Raw genomic sequence first — 12075 nt, forward strand, 5'->3', positions numbered from 1 at the left:
ACTTTGGATTCTCAAGCGTATATATGCTAGACAGAACTATAAATACAATATAGCTCGATCTAAATCCAAAGGATCACTTGCGTCATCGCTTTATATTGTCGTATCGCTTAGCCCTAAAACTTGCTCTGTGGTAAAGCATTATAGCCTTAACAGTATGACTTCCTCTAAAGTTGCTTTGAAACAATTTGAATTGCGAAAAGCACTAAACAAAATAAATGTACAGGCTGTGTATAGCATCCATACATTCAAAAGAAATGTGCATCTAATTATACAGACTAATTATACAGGTCTCCTGAACAGACTAGTCATCTAATGGTTCAACCCACGAAGTCCATTTATAAAAAAAATTTTGCACATCCTTAATATGCATGCTGCACAGGGATGCAGGTGTCTTATATTGCAATTTAGCATGTCTGGAATGCTGCACTGACCAATCAGCATCCAAGACCAGAAATACTTGTATTATATTTACATTTACTAGTAAGCGGTCCTTGCTTCTTAAAAGCGAATAAGTGTATGAGAAGTGAATAAAAATTTCAATGAGCAATGAAAACTGTTCTTAGGACATAGTATTTCCCAAGTAATGTCAACACAGTCCTGTCTAGCCATCATAATGAGCTTGGAAACATCCCAGCTCGGCAAATACTGCAGGGCCACAGCACTTCCCCTCCATTCACATTTCTTTCAGTAGCTTTAGAACTACCTTTGACACGATATCCCTACCAAACCCTGCCCATAATGAAAACTCAGTGATGTTCTTTGTCAGTACTTTTGTCTTGTTTTCCAATGCAAATATATAAAGATTCTTAAATCATGATACATTTACTTGAAGCAAAATAACTTCAGATAAGAACTCTTGTTTTATGAGAAATTGATCAAAATGAATTGAGCATTTGAGTATGACTTAGACAAGAACAAATATCAGAAAATGTACTCAAAAAAATATCAACAATTTAAAAATGCTTTAATGAATTTAAGGGTGCTTTATCACTAGCACTTTTGGTGCACACCCGGGTTCGATTGACGTCAAAGTTCCAGTAAATTCCGTTTTTTATGACTGGATTCCGCGATTCCGTCCATGTTTTCTGCATCGCGGAAATCATAGGGGCCTACTAATGTAGCAAACGAATATGATAAGCTCATTATGAGAGTAAAAGACTAGGGCATTGATGTTTATTTACTTAGCATTAAGTCTCACCAAGTAGGTGACAACGTAGCGTTAAATCACCATTCAACAGACTCAAGCCACCACCGCACTGCCGTCTATTGGACTGCAGAAAGATACTAACTTTTCAATCTGCTACATTACTGACTGTACTGACAAACTATGCTGACACCGTGTCTGCGCTGCAACAGAACGCGCCAAAGCGACCGTTGAAAATCATTTGAACATCTGTCAGCACGTCATAAACAGAACAAGGCATCAGTTTACTGAATCCGGTGTAGACAACATAATGGGTTCTATTCTACACCGGAGTTTACCAGCATTGAGTGGCTGCGATCAGCTCCAGTGGCCGTAACACAGGCTTTAATGCGCCGCATGCAGAAAGATACTAACTTTTCAATCTGCTACATTACTGACTGTACTGACAAACTATGCTGACACCGTGTCTGCGCTGCAACAGAACGCGCCAAAGCGACCGTTGAAAATCATTTGAACATCTGTCAGCACGTCATAAACAGAACAAGGCATCAGTTTACTGAATCCGGTGTAGACAACATAATGGGTTCTATTCTACACCGGAGTTTACCAGCATTGAGTGGCTGCGATCAGCTCCAGTGGCCGTAACACAGGCTTTAATGCGCCGCAGACGCGTGCCGTGAAGCACAGATCAGCTCTAGTCTCTAACGTCACTGAATCTGCTGTTAAAATGAACCATCCATTCATCATATCATCATGCAAAACAAAGAATTACAATCATTGTAATGTGACGATCAAATATAGGTGCGTGTGGGTGACGGGCGGATAATTTGAAGCAGCGGGTGAAGTTTGAGCTCATCCGCGCATCTCTACACTACACTGACCTGGGTCCAGTAGCAAACAATGGAGCGCGCTCTGCTGGACAAACTAACTAATTACACCATTCAGAAGCATATGTTCATCCGAGAGCTCTCAGACCCTGCACAGACAGCAATGCAACTGAAATGTTCCCCAGTCCAGAAACGTAGCAAGGACATTGGTAAAATAGTCCATGTGACATCAGGGGTTCAACTGTAATTTTACGAAGCTACGAGAATACTTTTTGTGTGACAAAAATATACTATTTTATTCAGCAATTCTTCTCCTCCTCATCCCGTCTGCAGCGGTGCGCCGCCATTGTTGAGAGTATCGGTTTTAATAAAAAATATCTTAATTTGTGTTCTGAAGATGAACGAAGGTCTTACAGGTTTGGAACGACATGAGGGTGAGTAATTAATGACAGAATTTAAATTTTTGGGTGAACTATCCTTTTAAAAATGGTGGTCTGGGGTACGGTTCATGTGAACTCCGGCACGATTCAATGCTGATATGAACGCAATCGTACCAAATCGCGGAAGTGAACCGATATTAATGATGTATTATTTGATAAAAATGTGTTTGTGTGTGTTTCACTCACTTTCCTGATGAGTGTGACTGACGCACTGTAAGCAGAGAGCTGTATATCTCATTTTTGTTCGCCTTTAGCATTCTTTAGACAGCAGTACATTCGTAAGACAGACGTAAGTGCCGTCATGTACTGAAGCTTCGGAACAAAACCGACGGTTCAAATACATAAATATAAAAGAGAAGAGAGCAATGTTATGCATTTTGCCGCCTTTTCCTGCGCCGTCGTTACTAAGCAACAGGCTAAACAGCTGCTGGCTTGATGACGCAAACAAACCATGGTCCGGACCCAAATAAAATAATATGAACGCCGCGTAGAGGTGGCAGGGGAGGGGGAGCAATCAAATTCTGGTTCGGACAAGGCAATCGAACCAAGTGTGAAAGCACCCTAACTTCTGTTCCATTTTAAGACCTTTTGAAGGCCTTAATTTGTGGAAGGGCAAATTAGGACTTTATAAGAAACCCCTAAAGTATGCTTTTGCATTCCCATTTGCTCCCAAAAAAAATATATATATTGTTTTCAAAATTGAGCAAAAACAGATAATACTGATATTGTTTCTACAATGTAACACAATATTAACTTATTGTTTATTGACCTGTTGTATAAAATCAATAGCACATTTGCACTTGTCCAGATATTCGGGAAAAACAGCAGTCTTGCTCATGCGATACTGCTAAACTATAAAGATATAAATATAAGACAAAACCCCATACAGAAGCACTGTATCTTGAATTTCATAAGCATATAACCCCATTTTAAAAGGCTCAGGATGCATCATGCAGTCAGACAGTTGTTTTGCATCATGTTCATCAGCAACTGCATGCAATGAACAGTAAGATGAAGTACAGGTCGGGATGGGGTGGGTGCGTTAAATACATTAATAATTTTAACATGTTTAACATAATTATTTACACCAAATGAACATGCTAAATCACAGTCCTAATATATATATATATATATATATATATATATATATATATATAAAATACTTATAAAATAAGTAATTTGCTTCAACCTTTCCAAACTTGGACATCTATATGGCAGTGAGCAGAGCACGGCTGTCTCTATCACATATATACATGCCATAGCAACACGCAGCTGTGGTTCAAAATTAACACCATTCCAATTCTTGAGAATCAAAATCATGATGCATTGATGAATAATCATTTCCGCACACCACTATTTTGAAAGCACTGCATGTTCTTATTGGCTGTGATTCTGCTTATTCAGTTTTTTAGTAAGAACAGATATATACCTTAATGTTAAAACAATTAATCAGTTTTAACAGTTTTGCACTCTTTAAAATTCAGTTTGGTGTAATTAATTTTAGATTGGTATAAAAGTGAAACTCCAGTGAGTAGTGCCATTAAAAGGAAGCCAAAGAGTGGAGAAGGCCCCAGCAGAATAAAGCACTGCTGGGTAACAATGAGTACTGCTACCTTGAGCTCAAACAGCTCAGTGTTTGTGTTGGAGGGGGGTCAAAGCAAACAGACTGCCAGCCCGGCAGATTCTTTAGACATAGAGCGCGAGAAACCGAGCAAGAGAGAGAGAGATAGAGAGAGAGGGGGGTTTGGGTGAGGCAAACGCAGTGGTGGCACTGCAGTTTGCAGTTGACAAGAGAGTGGGGTGGAAACACTTCATAGAGGAAGACGGGAATGTGAGGTCTGGCAGCCAGTACTGCAAACAACAGGATTTTACAGTGGTTTAGGACTGTGGTTCCAAACTCTCAGAAATTCCCCCTCTTTCAACGTGTGGGTGGAGACAAGTATTTTTAGATACTACCATGGAAAAGTTCATGAGGAGTAACTACTAAAAGTGTGGAACGAGTTTTAACAGGGTCGTATCATGAGAACTCGATTTCTCCAGGATCTTTAGATATTTTTTTGATTGTACTAATTAAATCACGCTCGACTAGCATGCAATAGACTGTGGAATAGATTTAAATATCGTAAAACGTGTTAAAAAGTGCAACAAATACTATACTCTTTTTTTTTTTTAAGAGATGAAAAAAATTATCAAATTAATATTTCATTATGTGATATGTAATAAAATATTTGGCTGCAAAATCATTTATAAAATACTCAGTTAACAAGTAGCTATTGGTTAAGTAAAGGGTTTGACAGTATGAGCTTTTCACTTGCATTTGCAATTTATTTAGAATTTGTATTTAATGCACGTAGAATTATTGTAATAGTACTTAGAAGCACAAATGCAAAATTCAAGGTCATTCAAATATTAAATATCTTAAATGGTATAAGAAGCATCTTAATGATCATCATTTTAAAAGGTCTTAAATTCGGGGATGGAAAAACTGGAATCACGATATGGCCTGATGTGATTATTAAACTTCAAAAGGCCATGATTTCATTGAATATATATGAGTAATGCACATTTCAAAATTAGAAACACAGCACTATTTTATGTTCTACATGCCTGTGCTTTCAGAGCAGACTGCAATCAATAAGTATCATGCATTTATGCTAATAGACTGCTTTTGATTTACTTATGACAATGTTTACTTTATGATGTTTGCATTGTAATGTTGTAAATGGTTGTCAGAGTCCATAATTTATCTCCCTTTTTGAATGAGCAGCCTGCAATAGTAAAGCATGGATATTTCAAAATTAGAGTCCCAGTGTATTTCAAGTTTGTTTATAATTAGTGCTAGGCAACGATTAATCGCATCCAAAATAAGTTTTTATGTACATAATATATATGTGTGTTTACTGTGTATATTTATTATGTATATATAAATACACACATGTATGTATATATTTAAGAAAAATACGATGTTTATATATATTTATATGTAATATAAATTATATGAATATAATTATATACACATGTAAATATTTTCTAAATATATACTGTACGCGCAATATACGCGCGCCATTCTCAAGCCCAATGCGTTTAATTGTTGGCCAGCACTATTTATAATTAAATTCATCATTCTGCATAAAGCATTTTTTTGTTAATATTGAGATTTTGGTTACAAAATGAACTGTATCTGGCATTTTAATTTACCATAACCTTGGTAGTATCTGTCTGGGCCGTCACAGGAAGGAAAGACTAGGAAATCATTATTGAATGTGTATTATTTAGTATAGAGATTTTACTACATTTATACTATATTTAAAATGTATAGGCCTACTTTAAACTGTGTGTGTGTGTGTGCACGTGTGTACATATACACAGTTTAAAGTAGGCCTATAAATATTTACATAATTATTATATACAGTTTGAAGCATAAATTTATATATCATCAAACATACAAGTCATATTGCTAGTAAATGTCTCCTGGTATTCCTTTATTAAAGGAATGTACAGTATGTGGAAAATAATGTGTTTTTTTAACCTTAAACCGCATAAACAAATTTCATTACACCAAATACACAAAATAATGTTATTTTTAGCAGCATCATATGACCCCCTTTAAGAAGAAAAAAAGACATTATTTGATACATTTCCACTCCCCCCCCCTAATTTTTTCTTAATGCGTTTCTACATTTTTTAAACGTAGGAGCACATGTGCCAAGCTCTGTGGAAAGGGCAGGTAATAGGAAATCCATGAATAATGACTGTACAAATCCTGTGGAAATATGATGATAATTTGGCAGATTTGTGGCAACAAATTGTGTGCAGGTCTACTTATGGAGCAAAACGTTCATTTCAAAACAGGCTGATGCATGTTTAATTTAGAGTTACCAAAACTCTGTATAAGTTTGACTCCAAAATTCAACCACCTCCATAGACTACAGAGAAATGTCTGGAATTCATGTTCTTTCTGAAAACAAAGATAAGGCAGTGTATCTACGCACAGCATAGACAGAAAAATTAAGATATAAAATGAAAGAAAAACACATCACTGTGTGTGTTGCACTCACATGTGCTCTTGTCCTGCATCTGGATCACACACTTAGCTCCTCGGTTCATCTCTCGGCTGTTGAAAGGCCGCACACGCACTGCCACCTTCACCGAGGAAGACGCCATGATGACTACTGGTCAACCTACTCAGCACCTGAAAGACAAGTGAAACAATGTCCAAAATTCACAAAATCGGTATTTCAACGGTATTCATGATTAATGACTCATTACATGCTGAGAAATAGCATACTCTATTCATCCACACTTTAATCCATTTCTCAAAATGTAAAATGAAAAAACGTACAAGGAATGAATACAGAAATGTTGGTTTAGAATCAGTGCATCATTCGTTCATTCGATTTTTGATTTAATATTGAAAGTAGAAAAATGAGGAAAACGAGAATTCAGCTTAAATTTTCGTTTTTCGTTCAGGGGTAGAAAAATTAATAAACAGCTTGAACATTCGATTTCTTCACGTGGGCGGGAATTAAACACCCCTTTCTGCTGATTGGACAGCTGAAGATCAAACTGATGCTGTCATCAGTTCTTCCTCAGCTGCTGCAGTTGTACGGATTCTTAACGCATTTATTGCAACTACATTTCATCTTTTTTCATCAAACAAACAGACTAATGAATAGCTCGACACAACTCATACCGGGACAGAGTCTAGAGAGAGCTTTTTTCTGTGTAGATATAAATTCTATTCTTTGCGTCAGCTGGGCTTGGCAGGGTGTGATATGATGGCTGTCATAGCCTAGCCTGCTCACCCAGTAAGTCTGTTTGTTTAATTAAAGGGGCCATATGATGCGATTTAAATTTTTCCTTTCTCTTTGGAGTGTTACAAGCTCTTGGTGCATAAAGAAGATCTGTAAAGTTGCAAAGACTAAAGTCTCAAATCCAAAGAGATATTCTTTATAAAAGTTAAGAGTCAACCACGCCTACCTAAAACGGCTCGTTCTAACACGCCTCCACATGTCTACGTCACGATGTGGGAAGATTTGCATAACGCCGCCCAAATGTTCACGCAAAGAAAGAAGGCGAAACTTTTATTGTCGCTGTAGTATTGATGTTGCCGCCATGTCGTGAAGGCACTGTGTTCTGCTGTGAAAGCGAAACTACTTTGGTTGGCCTTCCAAAAGAGGACGATATCTGCTTCGTCATGCCTGGAGCTGATCAGTGCTAGTCGCTGAGGGAATACATCAACTTCGCGCTGTCGATCGGCAGATCGGCTTTCACCGGGTCGTCACATGTGGTTGCCATAATGTACAGTATATGGAAAATAATGTGTTTTTTGAACCTTAAACCGCATAAATAATTATTTTACGACAGATATGCATCCGCTTAAAAAAAAACAAAAAAAACAAACCTAAAGTCACTATTCTCTGCAATTAAACTGGCAAGCACGAGCAGGACATTTTTGTGTTAATTAAATAATAAGCCTTTAGAACAACATTAAGGTGAGTAGTCACTCTAGTTCTGTGGAAAATAATGTGTTTTTTGAACCTTAAACCGCATAAATAATTATTTTACGACAGAAGTACATCCGCTTAAAAAAAAACAAACCTAAAGTCACTATTCTCTGCAATTAAACTGGCAAGCACGAGCAGGACATTTTTGTGTTAATTAAATAATAAGCCTTTAGAACAACATTAAGGTGAGTAGTCACTCTAGTTCACACAGTTCCAATAAATTGCGATGGGTTAAAACTCAATAAGTAAACAGACACGACTAGTCAAGCACAGACCAGTATTGAAGTGCACAGGAAATAAGCAGCAGTCATATTTAAATCTGTTTAAATATGCAGTTTAAATTAATATTGAGTACTGATTCTACTTTCACATGCAAATGACTTGTTGCACTTATGAATATGATAACTTTCCGACATCAATTCTAGAAGGGTAAAACGTAATTCCTCTTTTGAAACGGTCTGTTTTGCCCTGCCATTAGCTGAAGCTATGTGTGAACAAGCCGCGGCCTCAGAGGGAGTTCCACAACAACGCTTAGCTGCCCGCAGGTGCGCCTGCCTATAAATCGGCCTAATTTGCAGCACAATCAGCCGATGCGATTAATTAAAAAAAATGCCAAAAATCGGCCGGCTGATTAATCGGTCGACCTCTACTTAATACTCTGTCATTTATAGTCGTATGGTAAAATGTAGGGATGCTCCGATCGATCGGCATCGGCCGATAATCATATTTTATGACTTGATCGGTACTCACCAACTTGGCCGAAAATTTTCTAAAGATAGTCTTCCTTCAGAAATACAGTGATCTAAAAACACCTGCACCTCGTTTTGATTTTTAAACGTGCAGTACGTGCTCATGTTTATTCAACGAAGCCTTTTGGAAAATCCGTCAGTTTTGATATTGTGGTGAGCGCCACAAATAAATAAATGTATGGGAAACACATCCCACAGCACAACCACCTGAGCTCAACTTCAGTCTCCAGGCCAGGCGCGTGCGCCCATTGAAACGGTCTATATAAAGCTTGAAGCATCAGAATCGGCTGCAAAAATCCTGATCGGAGCATCCCTAGTAAAATGTATTTTTATTTGTGTAAAGTTACGTTTAAAATAACTACAAAATGTGATGCCTTTGAAAAAAAATAGAACAACAGAATGCGCTGCTTTAGCACATCTCGGTCTCTTTGAGCATCTTTCTGGCACATGCCACAAACATGAACCACTTGTCTTTTAAAAGGCTTTAGTAGCTCCATCCACCTGTTTTTATGCGCATTTTGGAATATCGCATTTAAAAAAATGCTGTATGGAAACGCCAAGATGCGCATTAATTTAAAAAATGCGCATAAAAAAAAAAAAATGTATGCACACAATTGAGTAGGATAAACTTTTTATCCGATAAGAAAAAATGTGCATAAACTACGATGGAAACACATTTACCGGATAAATTCCTCAATGCGCATCAAAAAAGTCATGTGACTTTGCGCTATGAGACAGGATAACTTGACTAACCAGCAGACCAAAATATTAATGAAATTGATATAAAAAAAACTAATGACCGAATGATACACAGATTGTTTAGGCCTACACAATAAACATTCCTGCGTTATGACCAAAGGGTTAAAGCTTTGCTGGTTGGCATGATTAGCTCATGCTGTTAGATGCTGTAACTATCTGGCTACAAAATGCATTTATTTCCACCAAAGGCCATTCAAACGTAGCCAAGTATTCAGACTAAATACATAAGTCATTCTAAAAGTTTGAAATGTTTTTTTTTCTTTGGCCTGGAAAAAAAGGATAGTCACAACTAGTGAAAGCTTGGCAGCGTATAAATTCTTGTCAAGTCTTTTTCATTGGCTGCTGAATAGTCACACAAAGGCATAACACATTTATACAGCTTTACTTTTATACAGTATAAAATGTTGCTCACTATAAGAGTTTTGTTACTGTTAACTAACACTAAAACTATTAAAAGCCATTTTAGTTACTGAAATAAAGATGGAACAGTTAGAACTAACTCAAATAAAATATGTTCGTTAAAGGGTTAGTTCACCCCAAAATGAAAATTCTGTCATTAATAACTCACCCTTATGTCGTTCCAAACCCAGACCTGGGAACATTGCAGTTGCATTGCTATCTACGGAGGGTCAGAGAGCTCTCAGATTTGATCAAAAATATCTTCATTTGTGTTCTGAAGATGAACGAAGGTCTTACGGGTTTGGAACGACATGAGGGTGAGTAATTAATGACAGAATTTTCATTTTTTTGGGTGAACTAACCCTTTAATGAACTAAAATCACTAAAACGGGAAAAAAGCTAAATAGAAAAAAATATATATATTAATTTAATAATGATAAAAAAATAAAAAAATTCAAATGAGAACTGAAAATATTAAAATTAAACCTAATTTACAATATTAACAAATAATAGTAATTTTAAAAAAAAGTTTATTACATAGTCATCTGATCATGATTTTTTGATCTGATATGCCAATATGTGAGTGCAATTAAAAGTGCATATTAATTGCGATTACTGAAAATATTAAAGTACAAGAAAGAACTGTCTATTTTTATCATCATCACAGAATGGAAACCCTATGCATTCTCACATTATTTGCCTATTTCCCTACACGCCATGTGCTATCACTTGTTCCAGACCAGTTGACAACAAGGTGTCTTCAGCGTGCGGATGAGAGTCTGGCCAGCAGCCAATGAGCAGTGTACACTTGTCAGCTCAAGAGAAATCTCAAAGATGCACACGATGGAAACTACCTCAGGACATTATTACCACTTTAACTAAAACATGGAACACCCACTGTTACTATAAAAGATTATAATTACTGCTGTGTGGCATTACAACAGCTACAACAAAACGCATGAAACAAGCAAACAACTGAGGAAAACAATGCTTATTCTGCCAATTCCACCACATTCACACATGCTACTGTTATTGTACCATCACATCAGCCCAGTCAACACACTGCCAACCAGTGAAAATTAGGAATTACCAGAGACTTCCCTCTTTTATACCACCTACAGTCAGATTACTCCACCTCCTCCCGGCGACCAGGTGATGCGTTGTCCCCAGACAGCGTGAGGAGATCCCTCAGCAGGATCAATACACGCAAAGCTCCGGGTCTTGACAACATTCCTGGGCAGGTACTGAGAGACTGTGCAGTGGAACTTGCCGATGTCTTAACAGACATTTTCAACATCTCACTGAGTCAGGCTGTTGTCCCCACATGCTTCAAAGCTACCACCATCATTCCAGTCCCAAAGAAGTCGTCTCCATCCTGCTTCAATGACTACCATCCAATTGCACTTACCCCCATCCTCATGAAGTGCTTTGAACGGCTAGTCATGCACCATATCAAGTCTGTCCTCCCCCCTTCCAGTTTGCATATCGGTCCAACCGCTCGACCGATGACGCCATCGCCACTACCCTCCACTCAGCACTCACACACCTGGACAAAAAAGACTCCTACATCAGAATGCTGTTCATAGACTTCAGTTCAGCATTCAACACAATCATCCCTCAACAGCTCATTCACAAACTGGTCCAGCTGGGGCTCAACACTTCGCTGTGCAACTGGCTGTTGGACTTCCTGACTGGAAGACCTCAGGCAGTACGGGTCGGCAGCAACACATCCAGCACCATCACACTGAACACTGGGGCCCCCCAAGGATGTGTGCTGAGCCCCCTCCTCTTCACTCTGCTGACCCACGACTGCACACCGTCACACAACTCCAACCTCCTTATCAAGTTTGCGGATGACACGACTGTAGTGGGTCTCATTAGCAACAGAGATGAGACAAACTACAGGAGCGAGGTGAGCCGCCTGGCCGGGTGGTGCAGTGACAACAATCTCTCTCTGAATGTGAAGAAGACGAAGGAGATTGTTGTTGACTTCAGGAGAGTGCGCACTCAGCATGCTCCTCTGACCGTCAATGGTGTGACTGTGGAGAGGGTGAGCAGCACCAAGTTCCTGGGAGTGCACATCACAGAGGATCTCTCCTGGACTGACAACACCGCAGCACTGGCCAAGAAAGCACAGCAGCGTCTCTACTGCCTCCGCAAACTGAGAAGAGCCAGAGCCCCGGCCCCCATCATGTGCACCTTCTACAAAGGCACCATCGAGAGCATTCTGACGAGCTGCATCACTGTGTG

General features: G+C 38.5%; 1 protein-coding gene across 2 annotated transcripts in view; it reads right to left on the reverse strand.

Annotated features, from left to right (window-relative positions):
* The window catches only part of kif1ca (kinesin family member 1C, a), a 60549-nt gene that overhangs the window by 20727 nt on the left and 27747 nt on the right, over nt 1-12075 (reverse strand). For both annotated transcript variants that reach the window (XM_016244493.1, XM_016244492.1), the window contains exon 2: nt 6470-6603. In XM_016244493.1, the coding sequence (XP_016099979.1) occupies nt 6470-6575 (106 nt within the window). In that variant the 5' untranslated portion in view covers nt 6576-6603. The remainder of the gene's footprint in view (nt 1-6469; nt 6604-12075) is intronic.

Source organism: Sinocyclocheilus grahami, unplaced genomic scaffold (genome assembly GCF_001515645.1).
Source record: "Sinocyclocheilus grahami isolate Dianchi unplaced genomic scaffold, SAMN03320097.WGS_v1.1 scaffold720.1, whole genome shotgun sequence".
In the NCBI taxonomy this organism is placed as follows: Eukaryota; Metazoa; Chordata; class Actinopteri; order Cypriniformes; family Cyprinidae; genus Sinocyclocheilus; species Sinocyclocheilus grahami.